The following is a 22,581-nucleotide window of genomic DNA, read 5'->3' on the forward strand; positions in this document are numbered from 1 at the left end:
ACTGGGCTGGGTGAATGGAATTTTGGTCTGTCCTGGTGAGGGGCCAATAGGAAGGCACTTTGCGCCCCTCCCCATTGGCTGCTTGGCCCTGGATGGACACTCGGCTCCTGATTGGGCCCTCTGAGTTTTTATCCTGGACAGGGCCCGCCCTAACTCCTCCCCAGGTGGCCTTACTCTTTTATTTAATAGGACCCTGTCCTATTTAAAGATTGTAGTCTTTGACAGCAAACTCTGATCACAGCAGAGATATGAAATATAGTTAATGCAGCAAAAGAAGTTATGGTATAATTTGTCTGGTCTGCTGAGAGTTTGGTATTATTTTTATACTTTTCCTATCGTATAATAAAATAATATCATTTTTTGATATCCTTGAAAAAAATTCTCATTTAGATAAGCAAAATTTATTTGTTTTAGAAATGCCAATCCAGAAACGAAACAGAAATCAAAGAAACTCTTGCATGATTCAGACTCTGAAAAAGAAGTAGACAGAATGGAATTTCAGCATTTTCTGGAACGGTAAAAAATTGTGTATCCTTATTTTTATATCTGTATATTTGTATGTTAAGACCTGAAGGGAGCATTTTAACCGTCTAAGCATTCATGGAATAGACTGCCCAGCTTTACCAACAGACGTTATTGCTTATCATTTTTCATTATTACCATCAATGTACTTGCCACATTGACCCTACTAAAATAGTGGACCCTATTAAAAAAAAATTTTTCTGCTGAAAAAATTTATAGTCCAAGAGTGCATTCATATTTCTGATACGTAGCAGCAAATATAAGATCCTCCTCTACCTTTAAGATAACCAGTTTGCTGAAGGATTGTTCACATACTACCCACTTACCTTCTACTTGCAATTTAAGTATAACTGTGTACCCCATTGTTACCCAGAGAGGTGTCTCCTAATTGGTTAGGGAAATTAGCTTAAAGGAGTTGTTGTGAGATGGGGTGACTAGGATCTCCACCAATGTCTATGAGGATTGTTCCCCAAAAGAAACTTGCTATAAACCAACTTGCAATTAGGAAGGAGTGGGGAGACAGAGATTTGGGGGAAGACAATAGGCCAGACAGTGTTTTTGTACTCATAATCTGCCTGATACCTATTTTGGGGTCATTTGTGGCCAGGCAGCATGTTACTATTTGTCCAGGTATCATGTCGTACCAGCAGGACCATGTCTTCCATTATGCCCCTCAAAGAAACTTATGGTTGAGCCCACAAAATCTGCTCCGGATCCCTGGACCCAGAAAAGAGAAACTGGCCTCAGCCAGAGCCAGGGGGAACAGTCTTCTGAAAGAAACTAGGGCCCTGCAAGACCTAAAACAGTTTCTCAGGGCCTGTAAAACAGAATGATTCCACTAGACCGGTGGTAGAGGACCATAGAGACCAAAACTGGCCTATGCAGAACCCATATAAGTACAACATCAAATGCCAAAGAATTAGGCCAACACAGCACTCTCCCTTCCATTAGACAGAAGATGACTGCTTGTGAGGTTTTTAACCCATTTTATAATGATTAATATTTATATGTTTTAACTAATATATGTTTTAATTGTTTATAAAATGTTGTAAGCCAGCCTGAGCCTATGGGGAGGAGTGGCATAGAAATGCAATAAATAATAATAATAATGATATTAAAGGAAGGGTGTTTATGTTTTTCTATAATTTGCCCTTCAATGAAAGGAGAGGTCTGCGTGCTAACAATTTCCCCTCAACAAAGGAAATACAGCTGAGTCATATGACTTCATTATACTTAAATGGAGGTGCATATAGGAGGTAGGTCTCAAGGGAGGAGAGGAAGGGTAGGAGGGATGATGAAGGTAAGGAAGGAGGATTAGGGCAAGGAGTTTTATTGGAGAGCACTAGATCTTGTTGAAAATCTCCACCAATAGGATTGCCATCAGTGGGGTGTATCTTATCTTCTTGCCCCCTCCAAAGGGGGCATGACAACCCAAAAAGAACAAGGAACCTTATAAATAGTGGGGAGCCTGAAGTCAGATGTGGCAAGGAGGAAATGGCAAGAAATCCCATTCCACAAACCAAAATTATGAGGACAAACCAGTCTATAATTTTAATCTAGTGCCTCAGCCTAAATCTGAATGTACACATGCATTTCTGAAGGCTCCTTTATCATTCTAAAACCATTCTGCTTCATATTCTGTACAGTTGAAGGATCATCATTCTTGAAATTGTTTTCTGTAGCTGTTCCTAGATTTGAACTATTTTCACTTTAATAAGGACTCCTTTGAGACAGATTTATGATCCAGCTGGGTAAACTATACTTTTGATTAAAGCTGTTTTAGTTAATTGATCATTATAATGAAGAGTATATTTACCCTATCACTAAGGTACTAGCTTCCTCCCCCCCCCCCCATCTGCCTTAAAAGTCCTCAAGACTTCATGCAAATAAAGCTGGGTATGCATGTATTTTCCCCCCAAAGGTGCACCATGATGCTAAATTTGCCCTTTGCTGCTAGAAGGCTATTTACTGGCAAAGGATTAGAGATCTTTTTCTTGAAAGACATGGAGAGAGATCAGCTGGTAAGAAAATTAAGAATGAATTTGTAAACATTAATTATAAGTGTGTGTTATGAACTGCAGTCTATGGAGTTATAGAACACTGCAGGAAGTTATATATTGAAATTTGTTACATTTTCTTGTTTCTGTTTTATCCAACATCCCCGACTTCCCTCATTTTAGTACACTGTACCTTCCTACACTTGATGGTGCTGATTCACTAGGGCGCATTCTGCAAGGCAGTGTCCACATAGGGCTGCCGGTGGTGCGTTGCTGCAGAGCTACATACTCTGCAACAGTCTGTGACTACATGGAGGACACATTTCAATGGGACACTTGGAGTCCCAGTGAAATGTGTCCCCTTTGGAAACAAAACAGTGATGGATTAGTTCCATCACATGGGGGGACTGCGGGGGAGGGAGTTATTTTGCAGGAAAGTGGGAGTGCATGGAATGCACTCCCACCTTCCTACAAAACAAAAATAAATGCCCTGGTCCGCCCCACGGCACAGCAAAGTGCTGAGAAGCCGACTGAGGCATTGTTTGCCTCTCTGGGCCACCGTAGGACAGGGAGGAGCTGGGCCTGGAAAGCACAGCTTTTCCCTGTCCACATGGACCTGCCATAGGACAGGCCCTGCTGCTAAGGGAACTCAGAAAATTCCACATTCCCTTAGCCTGGGGCTTCTGAAACCTGATTCACACCAGGTCTGGTAGGGCGGTGGCCTTGCAGCAACATCATAGGGAATCGGGGATTTGCCCCACTTCCATATGACTATGCTCATGGTTTTTTCTGCCCATGCAGAATTGGCCTAGGAGACACATGAGATGAACCCTGCTCATGCCAGCTGTTTGTCATCAGAAATTATATAGCCCAGGGGTGGCCAAACTGTGACTTTCCAGATACCCATGGAGCCACAGTTTGGCCACTCCTGCCATAGTCTCTATGTCAGTGTGAGATGGAGATATTCCTCCTGCCCTGTGGGTTGGCAGCAGTATTGTGGTAATTCCCTGTGCCCATTTGTCCAAAAGCTGTCCGTGGCAGCCTGGCAGGTTCATGGAAACTTGTGTGTGTGTGTGTGTGTGTGTGTGTGTGTGTGTGTGGAGGGGGGCATTTGTGCGTGTTTCTGTAAGCTCCAGTTCAGTTTCAATGGATTCACTACGGTCATTCTGTTAGGGAAAGAGGAAAGTTTTAGGGCCAAAATAGATTTCAGGCACCACCATCAATTATAAGTGAGGACCTGATTCTGATTGGTGGCACAAGGAACTCTTGTTCCCTGCCTTCACCTTATCAAGTGCCAAAGGGGGTGTCTCCACACTTGGGAGGAAACAAGAGTGCTGCTTTGGATGGGGGCCTCAGGTCATGGATAGTAAATACTAACTTGATTGGGAAACTCTCATTTATGTGTGTATAATCTTGGCTGTATTTTACCAGCAAAGGTCTCTCAATGAACTCTCCAAAGTCTGAGTCTCTGATAGCACCTCAGAGAACCTAAATTTAACTTGTAGGAGAAGTATCCTAGCAAAAACACCTTAATTTTGAAAGCACAATAGGAAAAAAAAGTTTCAAGTCTGGTTTAGATTATGGAATTGTAAATATATGTAGGCTTAATTTATATTCATAAGCATACACTGGGCGATGGAATGAACTAAAACTTCTGGATTCTCCTTTATAAATGAAAAGAAGATAATAAATACGAGTGCACTTGGCTGAAAAATGCTGCATGTCACTTAGCTGAGCAAATGAGGACAAAACAATTCCTTTCTATTTAGTAATTCAAATATTTATACCTCACCTTTCCTTTTGGCCCACAAACAATAAATAAAATATTGCAGATTAAAATTAAATAAGCTCTCCAAGTACCTCCCTCCAACTCTTTAAAAGACTCCAGCTCCTCATACCTCTTCAAAAGTCCTGGCCACCAAGCAAGCTTTGGAGCATTGACTAATGATGTCACCTGTCACCTTCACCTCTATTGCACAGTGTAGGAGCTATGATGGAGAAGTCTCAGACTTGGGTTGATGCCAGGTGGGCCACCCTGAATGGGGCGAACAGTCAGCAGGTAGCAGCATGATGGCACTTGGGAATATATAGGAGAAGACAATCATTCAGATATGTAGGTCCAAAACCATGAATGGCTTCAATTGAACTTTGAAACAAACTGACAGCCAATGCAGTTGTTTCAAAATGTAAATGGTTTCATATGCTGGTTTGACACAGTCCAAAATATAGTTAGTATAGTTTCAAAATGTAAATTTGGCATTTTTGCGAACAATGGATTTTTAAATGGTTTTCAAAATATATATTGACTCTATTTTATCTTAGGGTTTGCAATTTGTAAGTTATTACATAATAAAACAACTATGTTATTCTACTATGTTTCTAATAACTGAAATATTCTTAAACATTAGTTTCTTCCTGTAAGAATGTGTAATAAACAAATGCATCATTTTTGTAACAGGTTTATGTTTCATGTGGAGAACAATGGATTGATCCATGTTTGACCATGGCCCAGAACAAGAAACTCCTCCAGTTGAATAATTTAATGGCTGATATAACTGCTGTTCGTGCATACTGTGCCATGCGTAACCCAAAAAGTAAGCATATCACAATTTCTACTGTTCTTGTAAAATGTGTGTTTAATACATGTACATAAGAAAAACCCAGCATGGTCAAGATAAGTCATATTGCTTTTACTTGTTCAGCACTTGTTCACATTTTTCTGATTTAAAGCAATGGCATTAAAGCAATGGCTTAGCTGAGACAAGATACAATCCCTGGTTTATTATCATTACAGTTGGTTTGCGAAATCACGATTCAGTTGGTAGATAATCATTCAAATCCTAATTGATTTGACAAATCTTGGTTTAACCATTATTTTTTCTATGGCCTATTCCTCAAAGATCCAGTTATTATCCTAGCCTGCAATATTGCCAGGGGTAATACCAAGGAAGATGCCAGAATTATGTCATATGAAGCTGTTGTGAAAACTGCCCTTAGCTAATAAACTAAAACGTATGGTTTCATATGCTGGTTTGACACAGTCCAAAATATAGTTAGTATAGTTAAGCCATAGTGCTTAACATTGACCAGATTATGTTCTCTGTATTAAGTCCTAAACATGTTTTCAGTTGCTGTAATGGTTTTGTTCTCAAAACTATGAAGGTTTTATAGCTCAAAAATTTCCTTCCTTCCTTCCTTCCTTCCTTCCTTCTTTCCTTCCTTCCTTCCTTCCTTCCTTCCTTCCTTCCTTCCTTCCTTCCTTCCTTCCTTCCTTCCTTCCTTCCTTCCTTCATCCTATTTATTACTGGGGTACATTCTACTTCCCAGTGATGTATAAGTTCACATAATATTTCCTGAAATATGGCTAATGTTATAGTTAGGCCTGTGCAATAGGACTCAAGTGTTTCAACTCAACAACAACCTGGGTGAGAGGCCTTAAATGTTTCTTCTCTACAACAACCCTGTCCAAACTCAAGTGGAGTTAGCTTTACAGGAAAGCAGACAGTGAGACTTTGGGGGAAACTAGGTAATCCACTTTTATTAAGCAATGATTTAGCCTTGCGGACAACAACAAGGACTGCAGTAGGTCTCAGAACAAGTAACCAAGTGGATTCTGGGGCCATGTGCATTCCTTTTGAAGGGATGCATGTGAGGGGAGAGAGCTTACCCTTCAGTCTAACGTCCTGGAGATGAGCTGTACTTCCGGGGGATTCTCAGGCCACACCTGGAGGCTGGTATCCCTAAACCTCAGTGGGATTCAATTCTACAGAGTCACCCCTCCTAAGAAGCCATTTTTGCCTGGGGAACATTTTTGCTCATCTCTTTATAGTCTGGAGATTAGCAGCAATTCCAGGAGCTCTTCAGGCCCCACCTGGAGTTTGGTTGTCCCTCGTTTAAACATATTCCTTGAAGTCTGGAAGTGGAGCCTCAAAATTGTGTAATGCCCCCGCAGCCACCTAGCGCCCCCTGACATATTTCAGGTCAAGAAAACATTGCAGAGAGGAGATAAGTTTTCCAGATTGGTGTAGGTTCATGTTCTGGAATTCCACACTCCCTAGGTGTGCATAAACCTGACTAAGGTCAAGACTGATGTGCACAGAGAGACCTCCTCTTAGGGTTGCCATCTTCCAAGTGAGGCTCTTTACCCCACCTCCCGCACGTGGAGTCTGCTATGGAGAGAGGAAAGGAAGGTGGTTGGAAACTGCTTTGAGACACCTGAGGCCTGCTGGGTGACCACGGGCCATTCCCGGTTCTCTCAGATCTCTCACAGTCCCACATTCCTAGCAGGTTGTCTATTGTGGGAAGATGAAGGGAAAAGGTACTTGTAAACCGCTTTGAGACTCCTTTGGGTAGTAAACAGCAAGGAGCAACCATGAAAGAAGCATGTAGGCACATAACATTTTATCAACAGTAAAAAAAATGGAGAAAGAAGGAGCAGGGCGGAAACCTGTGTACTGTGACTACCCCATGTGAATTAGGGCAGGGAGACATTTTGGTGTCTGTAACCTAATTCACACAAGAAGGGAAATGATGTTGAATGCAGAACTGGGAGGAATTGGTTGCCATGTAATCTCCCTTTAAGAAGAGTCTCCAGTCTGATTTTCCCTTCACATGGCTCTGGAAAGCTCATCTGTAACCACTATGCCACAATTCCCAAAAGTCAGTCCTCTCCCACACTCAACTAACATTCCAAAGCGCAGGTTCTTGATACTCATCTCTCCACACCTACACCCTCATTTGTCACCACGCCACCACAACCTCCCACACAACACACACATTCAACCCCATGCCCTTACAGACTTGACAACTCCTCCCCTTCCTCTTCCCACCGCCAAGCTCTAGCGCTTGTTGTATTCCTGGTAAATAAATAAATGTGGAGTTCCAGTTAATGAATTTCAGGATCACATGTAGTTTTAGTGCAATAAATGCGTCAGAATAGGAGGCTGAACTGCAACTAGCAGAGCAAATTTATTTTCTTGGAGTGCCAAACATTGTTATTACTGAATGGGATATTTTATTTGTGTACTGGTGCGGGGGTCATCAACCCCCGATCCGCACCTTCCTCCCCCCCCCAACACACACAGCAAGAAGCTCGGGGAACAGGCAGGCCCAGCACGCCAGCGACACAAACTCGCATGCGCATTTGCTGCACATGCACGTTTGCGCACAGCTGCTGTGCAGCACCCGGGCCGTCGGCTCTCCCCTCACCCTGGAGGCGGTCCCTGACCACAGAAAGGTTGGGGACCGCTATTCCAGTGGATTAATTACCTCTCATCTTTAAAACAGAGAGCATTGAGCTGTAAGGGCTCTGATGAAGCATTGTTCTTATTTGAAGTTCAGTATTTTCTTAGAGCCGCAGGGTGGTAAGGCAGCCGACATGCTGTCTGAAGCTCTGACCATGAGGGCGGGAGTTTGATCCCAGCAGCCGGTTCAAGCCTTCCATCCTTCCGAGGTTGGTAAAATGAGTACCCAGCTTGCTGGGAGGTAAAACGGTAATGACTGTGGGAAGGGAATGGCAAAGCACCCCGTATTGAGTCTGCCATGAAGACGCTGGAGCGCGTCACCCCAAGGGTCAGACATGACCCAGTGCTTGCACAGGGGATACCTTTACCTTTTACCTTTACTCTTTTCTCATTTATTTATATCATACCTTTATCTCTAATAGGAACTGAAGGAGTGTTCCAGCATCATTTGCCCCTTCCCCATAGTATCCCTTCACCTTGTGAAATAGTTTAGGCTGTAAACTTGTGACTGGCCCGGTGAGCTTCTATCATAAGTCTGGGTCTCATGGATCCAAGACTGAAGTTCTAACCACTGGCACCACACTGTCATTACACATAAATCTTTCTGTAGAGACAGAATCTGCTATTGTGAAAATATAGAGTTTAACTTTAGTATGTTAGCTGGGCAAGAAACCTCTTATATAATATTAATTTATTTTTAATGGTTTACATTTCTCTAGATCTTGCTTTAGAGGGAAAGAATCATATTGTAGGAGCCAAACTTTCTGTTGAAAGAACTATAGTGGATTTTGAAGGGGGAAAAGGTTTTGATGAGTTGGAGGAAAAACAAGCTCAAGAAAACACTAAAAATATTGAAGACAAAACAGAGGAATGTTTGTAAGTAAAAAATTATAACATCTGTGGTGTATATATTTAAACAGACTTTGGGAGGGAGGTATTGGACATTCTAGAAACAAAAATGGCATTTATAAATATTTAGATGGGTTATACCTGTGATTTTAATTGATTGTTTTTAATGATGTTGTCACCAGCTCTGAGCTGTATTGGAAGTGCAGGATAGAAAAATGAAGATGTATGTATGTATGTATGTATGTATGTATGTATGTATGTATGTATTATTTATTGTCTCTACTATTACAGTTCTGTTCTCTAATGTGATTTTTAAAAGCAACAACACTACAGAATAAGTTCATAGTGCAGATTCTTACAAAATCTTTACCTTCAAGCTTTCACAACTAGCATCATGATTAACTTTAATTAACACTTTTAAGCTTTTAGGCTGTGTTCATTGAGAAAAACATCTCACAAGAATGGCAAAAAATTAGTGAGGTAAGTTTTTAGCAATGCATATAGTCTAAAACTTAAAAGTTTATATTAAAGACCCTTATAGAATCCTTGGGTGTGTTTTCTAGAGATACCAGAATGCTAAAAATGTGTATGTGGGGACTTCAAAAAATGTTTTTACCCAGTCTACAACCTTGGTGGACACTAGGGAACCTTATGAGACCCCTGGGTCTACTTTTCCCTGGATTACTGAATGGTAAGACCTTGAAAATATGCTCTCAATGCACCGATTTTTTTTTTCAGAATCTGTAGAGACACTGGATGAAAAGCCAAACATAAATAACTATTTTAAAATTAATAATTGTTCTTGACGCTACATTGATTACTAATACTCTACCTTCTGCCATGTTATATGGGAGATTTCAACAATGCTGTGGACAATGCTGTATAGAATCAATTGCACATGTTTTCTTTCATTGTCCATTTTATGTTACCATCCAAGCTACATTTCTTAACCCACTGTTTTGTAAAAGAGAATAGCATTCGGATGAATTTAAGATTCAGTTTATTTCGACATCCCTGAACCTTATTCTAATTGAATCCGTTACAAAGTTTTTACAACTTGCAATGAGAGGTTGTGATTCATGAATGTATTCTGTCTCACTCTGGCTTTGTTGTTGAATGCCTTACTAAAAACAAATTGCAGTTACTCATTCAGGCAATAGGTGGTGCTGTTGCTTTCTGAAATATTGAAAATCTTTATGTATTAGTTATAATCATATAGAGTTTATAGCCTAATCATTATTGCAGTTACATTGGGCTGTAATACAACTAGATTAGTGCAATATATATCAGTGGTAAATTGTTCATTTTCAGTGTTGGTAATATACATTGTATATTGTCTTGGTATGTAGTGTCTTACAAAAAAAAAAACAAAGTTAATATTACTTCCGAGAAGGTAAGCAAAAGCCTTAGGAACAGTGCTGTAATTCAGTATTCAAGCATTCACGTAAGCACTAGATTAAGCAAGAGTTTCTATTGCCAACTGGAAGAGCTTGCTTCCTCAAAAAGAAGGTTTCTGTAAAGATAATTGTGGTTGGTGTTTGGCAATGTAAGTCCTGCATAGTGCAGGGGGTTAGACTAGATGATCCAGGAGACCCCTTCCAGCTCTGTTCTTCTATGATTCTATGTATTGTGTGTGTGGGGGGGGAGGGGGGGGGAGGACCTGAGTGTGCAAATAGTGCAGAGTATGAGAGAGATTTGTGTTCTTTGTGGAAATTGAAGTGGCAGATTAAGAAGTGGCAAGCGGCAAGTAAGAAAGAAGAACTGTACTTATCTGAAACAATTATGCCTTACTGAAACTGTTATAGTTTTAAATAATGTTTAAAACAATGGCTTTATTTATACCAAACGGTCCCCTTTTATCTCAGAGCCACCCCCACATGCTGTCTGAGATTTCTGTCATTCTACCAAGTATAACTAAATCATCGTGTTCTTTGGGTCCAACCAAGAACTCTAACACACGAGCCTTGGATGGCAGTAAAAAAAAAAGTAGGGAACACTAAGGAAGTTAAGGAGGCAGCATAACATATGTCACCTCAGAACACCATTGTGAAGTGCCGTTACTTGCGTTTGATTCATAAGGGGTCTCAGAAAAGAGCAAAACGTTATAATATCCCTTTTCATAACCCTAAACATTTCATGTATGGAATGTAAGCTGGCCTCCTAAGTACATTAATTTGGAAGCTTGTTCAGATGTAATTGCAGGGAATACTTTCAAAAGTTTGCTATTTCATTTATGCTAATAAATGTATTTATTTATTTATTTGATTTATGTCCCACCACTCCCGAGACTGGCTCGTGGTGGGTTACATCGTCAATAAAACCCCAATAAAAACCTCATTAAAATGGACAACTATCAGAATAAAATCCAACAGTATGGCAGTAAGAAATCCCCCAAACTCCCTCATCCCCTACCCTATGTATATCTCTGGAGGGATGGAAAGAGGGGTCAAGATCATAAGACTAACTGCTGGCTGATTGGGAGGGGGGGGTTGATCTTCCTCACTACTGGCCTCAACCATAGACCCAGCAGAAGAGCTCTATATTGCAGGCCGTGTGGAATGTCAAACGTTCAGATCACCCAGGAGCTCATTCCACCAGGTTGGGGCCAAGACCGAAAAGGTCCTGGCCATCGATAAGGCCAGTTGTGCATCCCTGGGGTGCGGTCGTAAGTTGTGTCCCCGTTAAGGTGGGTAAGCGCGCTTCCTGGCTAAATCTCCTACCTCCCAGCCACAGGACCTCTATCTTGAAGGGGTTGAGATGACTCTGCTCAAGTCATTCAGACCCTGCTCAACATCTGGTGAATGGATCGTGGGGGGGGGGGGGGAGTCCACGTGGCTGTCCATTAAGGGAAGGAGCTGGGTGTCATCCGCATACTGATGACAACCCAGCCCAAAACTCTTCACCAGCTGGACCAGAGGGTGCATAAAGATGTTGAATAATGTCAGGGAGAGAACCATGCCCTGAGTCAGTAGGTGTACAATAGCACAGCAACCCTCTGGGTCCATGGAGAAAGGGGTATATCCAGCTAAGAGCTGCACCTCATATTCCCGTCCTGGCAAGGTGGAGGGCCAGCAGTTCATGGTCAACGACATCAAAGGCAGCCGACAGATTGAACAGAACAAGCACAGCTAACCTTCCTCGATCCAGCTGGTGGCAGAGGTCATCCAATAAAGGTGACCAGCACCATCTCCGCCCTGTGGCCAGGACAGAAGCCAGAGTAATTTGGATCAAGAGCTGAAGGTTCCTCCAAGAATGCCAGGAGCTGGTCTGCTGCAGCCCTTTCAACCACCGTACCTAGGAATGCTAAATGCGACACTGGGTGGTAGTTGGCTGGGTCGGGTCCAGTGATGGTTTATTGAGGAGAGGTCGAACCACTGCCCATTTCAGCAGCTCAGGGAACTCCCCAGTACCCAGGCAGAGATAGATTACATCCCTGAGCTGACCTCCTATCCGCTAGCCAGCCTCTTTGAGGAGCCAAGATGGGCAGGGATCAAGGGGTAGTAACCTGTTAAAGGGTATCATTTAAATTTCTCGGCTGGACTCATGGCAAGAGACTAGGGATCATTTGTGCATAAGAGCTGTGTCCCCAGGATCCTCCCTGACCACCTTCATTACACATATATAGTTCTTAAAGTGCTTAGTCCTGGGCCTACTCCTATACCTCTATGCTTTCTCAAAGCATGAATTTCATTCTGTATTCCATCCTCCTTGTTTTTGAAATCCCTTTAGCCAGTCCTTCCCTGAGTTCTTCAGGGACAGGGTTTGATAACTACACCTCCTCTTCATCAGTCTCACCTCTTCTGGAGGCTTCTTCCCAGCCGGGAATTGGCTCTGCCAGCACCAGGTTTCTTACAGCCTCCTGCCCTCAATCGAAGTTAGCTTCTGCAACCCTTCCTGCCACAACAACTCCTGGAGCATCTCCATCTTTACCACAACTGTCAGCTTCTTCTCCCTCTTCCTCTGCTGCAGCTCCTTCCCCTCTTTTCCTCGTCCAACTTTAAATCCTATAGCAGCCAGCCAACTCCCATTCTCCCAGTAACAATTAGGGTTTGGTGCTTCAGTGTCTGAAGCGGCCGTTCTTACCTGAAGCAGCCAGCGCCGTGGCGTGGGGGGAGGGGAGGTGCCGTCGCGGCAGTCGGCGCACACAAGCAGGCACAGAGCTCTGCACCTGCGTGTGTGCACTGACCGGCGTCCCCGTGCCTGCGCCACACCTCCCCCCGTGCCTGTGCCACACCGTGGCACTGTCTGCTTCGGGTGCGAACAGCTGCTTTGGACGCTGAAGCGCCCAATCCTAGTAGCAATAGTGTGTAACTTCTACCAGCTCGCAGGCCACATTTCTGTAGTCTTGTTAACATATCAATGTATCTCTTCATATGGCCAAATCTGTGGATATGGGATTTCTGTAAATGTTCAAAACGGCGAGATGTCTCCTACCTAAAAATAGCATGATATTAAATCATGCTATTTCTTCCCTCCACATTTTAAAGCCTTCTTTGCTGCATCTTGCGTATTTCCCTTCTCACATGCTACACAAAAACCAGAAGAGCGACTCACTCTTTCATTCCCCATTCTTTGGTGGAAGGCACAGTGAGGGAGGAAGATTCCCTCCTGTCATTTCAAACAGCATTCTCTCTTTAGTTATCTTTAACTAAGTTGTGCATTTAGGTAGGAGAAACCAAATACATCAATATAGGATGGGGGAGACTTGTCTTGGCAGTAGTATGTGCGAAAAGGATCTAGGAGTCTTAGATTATACATTGAACATGAGTCACCAGTGTGACTCGATGGCTAAAAAGGCAAGTGGGATTTTGGGCTGTATCAAACGGGGTATAGTGTCCAGATCACGGGAGGTGATAGTACCACTTTACTCTGCTGTGGTTTGGCCTCACTTGGAGTACTGGGTTCAGTTTTGGGCACCCTAGTTGATGTAGACAAATTGGAGCATGTCCAGAGGAGGGCAACAAAGATGGTGGAGGGGTTTGGAAACCAAGATGTATGAGGAAAGGTTGGGGGAGTTTGGTCTGTTTAGCCGGGAGAGGAGGCGACTGAGAGGGGATTTGATAACCATCAAGTATTTAAAAGGCTGTCGTATAGTGGATGGAGTACAGTTGTTCTCTCTTGCCCCGAAGGGACAGACCAGAACCAATGGGATGAAGTTCATTCAAAAGAAATTCCGTCTAAACCTCCGGAAGAAGTTCCTGACAGAGCAGTTTCTCAGTGGAACAGGCTTCCTCAGGAGGTGGTGGATTCTCCATCAATGGAAATGTTTAAACAGAGGCTGGATAGCCATCTGACAGAGAGGCTCATTCTGTGAAGGTTCGAGGGGGTGGCAGGTTACAGTGGATGAGCGATGGGGTTGTGAGTAACCGCCCTGAGCCTTCGAGGAGGGCGGTATATAAATGCAAGTAAATAAATAAATAAATAAATAAATAAATAAATAGGTCCCTTCCAACTCTATTATTCTAGGTGGTGTCCCTAAGGTGTTTTTCTCTCTCCAGCATGTAAAACAATCCATGATGACATGCATAGTCCAGCCAATATATAGTGAGCATATGTTTTAGGATATGCTTTAGGATGCTTAGGGCTAATCCTGCGTTGAGCAGGGGGTTGGACTAGATGACCTGTATGGCCCCTTCCAACTCTATGATTCTATGATTCTATGATTCTATGTTGGCTCAAAGTCTCATTTATCCCAGAGTCATGCCTCTGGTGGTGGTGTTCAGGAAACATTATTGATGTTTAATTTAGACTGCATTCCTATGTGCAATTTAGTTGCCATTGCTGTTTATTCAGATACAATTCCCATTGACATAAGGGAGGGGGGGAACCCTCTTGTTTTAGTTCTTAACATGAAGCTCAGTTTTAATTGATTATTGAGAACTTTTTGTGAAAATTTAAATTGACAATGAACCCCAGTAGTCTAAGTTTCATACTGAGTTTAATGTCTTTTCAGAGATTCACATACAAAGTCCCATCTAAAATCTGATAAATATTGTAAAGCTCCTAAATATAATTGGCAGCAAAATTCCCATGCTTTTGAGGAGGACAGAAGCTTCCAGGATAAAGAAGATAAGCAGTTCTTTGAAAATGATGAATTATATAAAAAATACAGGTCAGATATGTATATTTTCTGCATGGTGATATGATCTTCCTTCTTTTGCATCGAAATTTTCTTCAATTACATTATGGCTACGTGATTTATATAACTGCACAGTCTATAACAAGGAAAATCTTGGGGGTGGAACAAGGAAAAAGCAAAGATGATCAGTCTGATATTTCTGAATATGTGAACCCCTTACATATAAACTGTAGTCATATTATAATATAGCCCATTCCCCTTAGGGTGATAGTACTAAGAACATCAGATATGTATTGTAAACCTAGTAAGTAACAATGCATAATGCAGAACTTTCAGTTGTGCACTGATTATTATATGCTATAAAATTCGAATGGAAATGAGTTTGTGAATAGCCAAGCTAAATCTTCTTAATATATAAGGATGCTTGAGCCCCAGCCTATTCTCCCCATGTTCTGCTCACCAGTTGCGCTCAGGAAGCCAATTTTTTATCAAGCAGCTTGAGCCTGTTCAGCTCATTACTTTCCACACATTCAAACAGTACAGAGTAACAGCAGTATTTTAATCATAGCCAGTCTCATACAGCCCAATAGGAATCTAAGTTTTCCCCAAGACATGCAGACCTGTCATAACTCTGTACTACTCTACAGCCAATAAAGAGTGAGCAAATCAGTCATTCAGCTGTTTATCATTAAACAATGACTTACTATTTGGGATTCATCTATTTTTGCTCATGCATTTTTGCATAGCCTTATGGGAATCATAGTTTCTACTTCCCCCCTACTTCAACATATAATTGCCCAACATAACCATCCATGTCTCCGGGAGAAAACTGATTTCATCTACTGTGCAGGTACAAAAATAGCCACAGGGCAGAAAGAAATTAAACTCCAGATCTATTGTAAAGTTGCAAAGCTATTTAGCACACTGCTCAATTCTAACAATGGCAAGGGAGGAGGATCTGAGGCTTAGCTCAAGAGTACTTGCTGCTGTTGAAAACAGTATGATCACTTACTGAACATGTTCACTGTGAAGATTTTGTCATTCCCACTTAGAACTAAACCTCTACCCAAATATGTTACGCCACACTAGTATGTGTGTCATGTTAAAAGTATATTACATTTGATTTATGAGTTAAAGAGATGTACTTTTTTTTTTTTTGCAAAAATTAAAGCTAGCACCATTAGGCACCTGAGCTCCATTTCTCATCCATTCATTGTGATTCTGCAAAGAATGAAAATTAATCTCTGTTTCAAGAACCCCACACAAAAAAGAAGACACCAAGACTGGATTAAACTACAGGTTTATGAACTATTTGAAAGGCTAATTGCAATGGGTAAAATATTCCTTATTAGTGTGAGCACCCTTAGAGGCTACCGAACAGGTTTGTCAGCATTTGTGAAATCCTACCCTGGCTTCAAGCCCACTATACTATGTAGCTGATATTCTCTTGTCCTTGCCTGCAGCCTAAACTCTATGAAAAGATTCTGCTTATCAAGACAATTCTTACAGTGGTCACTATGAAGGTGTTGACCAACAGCACCAGGAGAGTTCCCTCACCATATACTTGCATTGGACAGCCTGAAGAGTCCTAAGATACCTCCATATGCTTGCTAATCTAATTGCCATAGCAACAAGCCTGCATTAAACATACTACAGCCATTAGGATATTACCAATCTGCTTTGACCAGGCCTATTTAAATTCTAAGCTGCTCCCTACCATAGAGTATGAGGCAGGTTAAAAAAGGACTGACTCAGGACCAGTTGGAGAGACAACCGAAGAATTCCTGCTTAGCCTAGTAGCCACTAATTCCATACTATATTTAAAGGAAGGGATAGTGGGGCACCTTCTCCAGCAAAAAGGTGGGAAGGTAAGAAAGTGCTGGTTTCCACAAGTGCCTTCCAATTGACTGAGTAGCATGCTACCCCGCCCACCCTGGTTGTCTTCCCTTTTGAAACAGAGTGGGCACCAAAATGGCTCCTACTGAGTATAGGTGTAATGGAAAAGCAAGTGTATTCATTTTTCTGTTCTGTAAAACAATGGTTCAGGCCTTGAACCCCCCACTTAGGCCAAAAACTCTGATGTGACTTTAAAACTATGTTTCCCTGTTAACTCTGGGATGATTTGTCCTTGAATTGCATCTATGAAGTCAACAACCCAGCTTTGGGGTGGACATTTGGAATATGGGCTCCTCTTCATCTGTTGCCAATTCTGTCCTTGTTCTCCTGTGTGCCTGGCCCTTTTTCTTCTGCAGGTCAAATGATATCACTTTTTCAGCCAAAGCCTTAATTTGCCACTAGCAATAATTTGCCACCTTGACACCAAGGATTTAGTTGGGCTTTCCTTAAATTAATATATGATTTTGATTGAGCCTTGTTAATGAATCCCACATGGAATTTGTCCATAAGTATCCATCTTTTGTCTATATCAGTAGTCTTATCCCTTTGTCACACAATAGCTTATGCTAATTGGACTCTGGACTATTGGTTCTTAGAACCCTCTTGCTTGTGAGTGTTAAGTATAATGATATTAAACATGGTTGTTATTTTATTAACTAACTAGTATAGCTTGTGTATTGAGCACCATAAATATTAATTAATGTTTAACCTTTTTGTCTGATTCTTGGAAGTGTTACAGGAACTTGACCCACCCAGTGCCTTCTTGATCACAAATACCTCACTCTTTGTTCTGAAGTTTCTCTGCTTGCTTTGTTTGCAGACAGGCTTAATAGTTGCCCCTGGACTCTTAGGGCTTGGGAGTATTCAGGGGTGGTGGCAGTTATTGTACAGGGAGTGCAGCTTTAGCCTGGCTCTCTGCTTTGTAACTTTGATCCTTCCAGAGAAACCCAAGAGGAGAGTCTGGGGAATCAGTCTCACTTTTCTTGGAGGTTTCAACAGTAGGAATCAACCATTGTTCAGTTTCAAGCAAGCATAATACTGCCCATGTAAAGGTAGCGTTTAATCCTCTGTGGTGTACAGACATTTGTTTGGTAGGACTCCAATGGAGTTAGCAGTGTATAACTGTTTAGGATTGCATTGACTGTAGGTAAACTCTTCTGTGCTCCTCACCAGGTCTTTTCTAGTTTCAGTCAACCTTTGCTTCAGGTCATTAATAATTATAACTATGTGCTGTCCAGGCCCAACCAATGTATAGCAACCCTTTATGGGAATTTCAAGGCAAGACATGAGCAGAGGTAGTTTGTCATTGCCTACTTCTACATAGGAATCTGGGCTTCCTTGGTGGACTCCCATCCAAGTACTAACCATGACCTTCCTTGCTTAGCTTCCAAGTTCTGACAAGCTTGGACTATTCTAGGCTAATCGGGGTGCTCATGGGTCTTCTTCTATGCTGAGAGGTTGCAGCTGACTTATGGCAACCCTTTAGGGTTTTTTTTTAAGCAAAAGATGTTCAAAGATGGTTTGCCATTGTCTGCCTCTACATAGTGACCTTGGTATTCCTTGGTGGTCTCCCATCCAAATAATGACCAGAGACAACACTGCATAGATTTAAAGATCTGATGAGTTCAAGCTAAACTGGGCTGTTCTGGTGGGGCCACAGATCATTAGCAGTGAGCAAACATTCTGCACACTTCACTTGTCTAGGTTTCTTTTGTTTGTTACAATACAATGCGATGTCACAGGGTATTGTTCCTAACAAATATATTTTCTTGCCTTCAGCCATCAACAAAAACTGAGTGAAGAACTGCAGGAATCCCATCATCAACATTTTGCATTTAAAAATGGGAAAATTATCAGCCATAGGTTTCCAAATCTTGTTTTGGGTGTGAAGAATTCTGACCTCCATTCTGGTTCTGAAGTGGTTTTCTTAGAAAAGAAATGTGAAGACAGCAACCAATACTGGATATGGAGAGATAATAGCAGGTACAAGTTCATCATTAGAAATGAGTGGAATTTCACAAGGCTTTCTTGGCCGTCATGATGTTATCAGCAGGTGCTGGGGCTCTGCTCTATAATTTGACAACACCATTCATTCAGTTAGCAAACTAGTATTAAAATATCTGTGATATAATCTTATATTCTCAATCACCTTTCTGCTACTAGGACATTTCATTTAAAGACTGACCCCAGTCTAGTGTTAGCAGTATCAATGCCCAACATTCTGAGTGGCTATCCAAAGTTTCCATTGAAAATGCAAGGATGTGATGTTATTGTTCAGGTAAGAGACAGATATAATCTATGTGCAGAAAATCATATATATAACAATTGTATGGGTTTTTTAAAAAAATGATTTTCTTGTATTCTAGAAGAAAATGGCATGTTGTTTCAGCTCTAAATGATTTGGGAGCAGTGTACCTGAAAAACTACCTGCTCCTTTATGAACCTACCTGGCCATTATGGTCATCTTCAAGAGTCGTTACAGGTGTACCTGTCTTCTGAGATTTGATTGTTGGCAACCCAGGAGAGGGTGTTCTTGTTCATGTCTTAAAAACTCTGGAACCATCTCACCAGGGAGATTCATCCATCCCAGCTTCGTTAATTTCTTCTGCCAGTGGGTGGAAACTTGTTTGTTTCATTTTCACTCCCTCAGTGATCTCTCCTTCCCTTTGTTCGTATGTTTAATTTGTTAGCCACCTTGGTGATCCTTGTGAAAGCCGAAAGGCAGGATATACATTTTGTAAATAAAAACATAACAAAAGATAAGGCTGAGAGAGAACAGGCTCCTGTTAAAGATGTTGCTGAACTCCACTTCTTCCTTTGCTGCCAAGGATCTGTTGCCTGAACTACTGCAAACAGAGAAATAGGTTTCAATTAAATTATACTTTAAGAACTGGCTTATGACAACATAGGTTTGTGCTACAAGGATAATGAAAGCAAGGACTACTAAAGCAGTTTCTGTAGTGCTCTTAAACAGTTCAGCTAATATATATTGAATTATTATATCCAGAGGAAGAAGTGTCATTCTCAGTACTTTTTACCTGACACTCCAGCCTCAAGAATATGCTTTGGTTAAGGCTATGGAAACTGTGCGTTGTGCTGCTGCACTTAAGGGCCAAGTTGCATCTTACAATTTTTGACATCCTTTGGCTAGGAAGCAGTTAGTCATATGTCAGATGCAGTTTCCCTACTGGGAACTAATTTCCCAAGCACTGAGTCCTGATTCATATTTATTTATTTATTTGGATTTCTATACTGCCCTTTCCTATGGCTCTGGGCAGTTTACATGGAATGTTGCACAAAATTATATAGAACATCCCAACAATCTATCAGGTAACAGTCACAACACTACCCAAAGAAGTCTCGACTTACAATCGAATCACAACACAAGATGAATAACAACACTGACATATCCCTGGGAAAATCAAATTGTTCAGTCATGGAAGGGGCATCTGAGGGGGGGGGGACCAGCAGATGTTCTGAGTCAGTCGACCTCATGCAAATGCCTGGTGGAGGAGCTCCCTTTTGCAGGCCCTGCGGAATTGTGGAAGTTCAGGCAGGGCTCTGATCTCCTCAAGGAGCTCATTCCACCAGGCGGGGGCCAGGACCGAGAAGGCTCTGGCCGGATCCATAGCCAATTGCAGGTGGTGGAGCATAAGGATCTTTTGGTGGTATAGGCCGGGAAGCGGTCTCTCAAATACATTGGGCCCAAACTGCGTATGGCCTTAAAGGTGACTACCAAAACCTTAAGCTTAATCCAGAATTCAACTGGGAGCCAGCTGAGTTGTTGGAGTACCAGCTGGATGTGGGATTTCCATGATGTTTTAGTGAGAATCCTGGCCATAGCATTCTGCACCAGCTGTAGTTTCTGGATCAAGGATGAGGGTAGGCCTGTGTTGAGTGAGTTGCAGAAGCCCAGTCTAGAGATGACCGTTGCATGGATCACTGTGGCTAGGTGTTCTGGAGTCAGGTAGGGTGCTACTAGTTTGGCTTGACGGAGGTGGTAAAATGCCAGCCATGCTACCTTTGTGACCTGGGCTTCTATTAAGGGAAGCACCCAGGAACACGCCCTGGTTCCTGGTGGAGTGCGTCACTGAGAGCCGCACATGGTCCAGGGTGGGCAGACTCGCTTCCTCCCATGATCCCTTCCTACCCAGCCGCAGGACCTCCGTCTTTTCAGGGTTCAGCTTCAGATCACTCTGCTTGATCCTTTTCATCAGTGCTTCCTGACATATGGCTAAAGATTCTGGGGGAGACAGTGGAGTATGAGGAGATGGGCTACATTTGCAGCCCCCCAATGGGAAAAATAGCTGAATTTATCCTCTCCACGTACAATGGTCCTGACATACTAAGGGCTCTCATATTTGGAAAATGAGCTCTCAGCAGGAAACTTGCAACTGATATGTGGTGGACTGATTCAAAATCAGGTTGGTAAACTCATTTGAAGTTTATTGGAAGTCTTACCATGTAGTTGTGCTATGGGTCCAAAGTTGTATACCTCTTGCCACTTCTACTGTGTGAACAGTTCAAGCTCATGGTTGCATCTGTATAATTTCACTCACTTTTTGTCTACTCTCATTACTTACTATCCAAATTATCTTCATTGTCCTTTTACTTTTAATTAGACCTTGTGTATTGTTTGGGAATGATACTAGAGAAAAATGTGGGGGATTACCCAGCCATACTAACATTTAAAAAAAAAATAAGTGTTCTTTCCCCATCATTCATTCTTCTGTGGCTTGATAATGCTTATGAAAAGGATTTAAATTCAATTGTATATACAACAATGAACAAAAAGAAAAACAGAATTAGCTTCTTGTCAGGTAAACCTGAATATTTAAAAATATTAATAACTAGTTGAACAAACATGGAACCTACTGGAAAACTTACAATAAGATGGTAAACTTTTATGTTTGGGCAGAAATACACAGAATGTGAGAATGGTGCTGCTCATCAAAGGTGGAATTACATGGAAACAACAAAGATTTTTAATGCCTTTTATAGTACAATATTGGACCAAGAAATCACCGCAGCAAATTATGCTTCTATTTGTACATTCTGTGTGACCAGCACAGAGAAAATAGATCAGCCCGTAAGTAATTTTTTTCTGTATAATAAGCCCCCCCCCCCAAAAAAAAAATCCTTAATAAGAAAAGTGATGGCTACACTGATGTAACTATGGCTTATTCCGCATACATTGGATAATGCACTTTCAGTGCACTTTAGAAGTAGATTTTCCTGTTTCTCTTAGGAAAATTCAGTTGCAAAAGCACCTTGAAAATATGTTATTCAACATTTATGGAATGAGCCTTTATGTCTTTTATGAAACTGAAATAGCTATATTGAACAATCATACCTGTGGAACTGCTGAGATGTGTGCCAATCAAAACCATTACAGCTTTGTGCCAGAAAATCTGGAAAATTAATAACTGGCCAGAGGAGTGGAAACAGCCCACTACCAAAAAATGGTGACTCACTGTTCCTATTATCATACAATAGCCCTGATTTCTCATGCTAGTAAAATCTTGCTTAAAATTGTACAACAATGCATAACACCGACTATTGAAAGGAAATTACCAGTTGTTCAAGTCAGTTTTTGAAAAGGATATGCCATTCCTGACCAAATAGCAAATCTGCACTGGATTTTGGAAATGTCACAGGAATATCGGAAGGATGTCCACGTCTGTTTTATTGATTATAAGAAAGCTTTTGATTGTGTGAATCACAACAAACTGTGGAAAGTCCTGCAAAATGTGGGGGTGCCAGTGCATTTGATATAACTGATACAGTCACTCTATGCAAGCCATGAAGTCATTTTACATACACCATTTGATGACACTAACTGTTTCAAAATAAAGAAAGGAGTGAGCATGGCAACAGTTGACTTATAGGATTGCCAAGAGACAGACACGGCTAAATGGCTAACATCATCACCACTTCCTTCTGTCTGTATAAAATACAGAACTGGGAAGCACAGTTGACTGGAAGGACAGGTGGA

The 22,581-nt window shown here is 41.7% G+C and overlaps 1 protein-coding gene across 4 annotated transcripts in view; it reads left to right on the plus strand.

Annotated features, from left to right (window-relative positions):
- The window catches only part of DCDC1 (doublecortin domain containing 1), a 396,547-nt gene that overhangs the window by 340,055 nt on the left and 33,911 nt on the right, over positions 1–22,581 (plus strand). For all 4 annotated transcript variants that reach the window (XM_077321955.1, XM_077321952.1, XM_077321953.1 and 1 more), the window contains 8 exons: positions 415–516; positions 2,444–2,543; positions 4,978–5,113; positions 8,482–8,638; positions 14,565–14,723; positions 18,366–18,569; positions 18,750–18,864; positions 21,505–21,675. In XM_077321955.1, the coding sequence (XP_077178070.1) occupies positions 415–516; positions 2,444–2,543; positions 4,978–5,113; positions 8,482–8,638; positions 14,565–14,723; positions 18,366–18,569; positions 18,750–18,864; positions 21,505–21,675 (1,144 nt within the window). The remainder of the gene's footprint in view (positions 1–414; positions 517–2,443; positions 2,544–4,977; positions 5,114–8,481; positions 8,639–14,564; positions 14,724–18,365; positions 18,570–18,749; positions 18,865–21,504; positions 21,676–22,581) is intronic.

This window comes from Paroedura picta, chromosome 2, assembly GCF_049243985.1.
Source record: "Paroedura picta isolate Pp20150507F chromosome 2, Ppicta_v3.0, whole genome shotgun sequence".
Taxonomy (NCBI): domain Eukaryota; kingdom Metazoa; phylum Chordata; class Lepidosauria; order Squamata; family Gekkonidae; genus Paroedura; species Paroedura picta.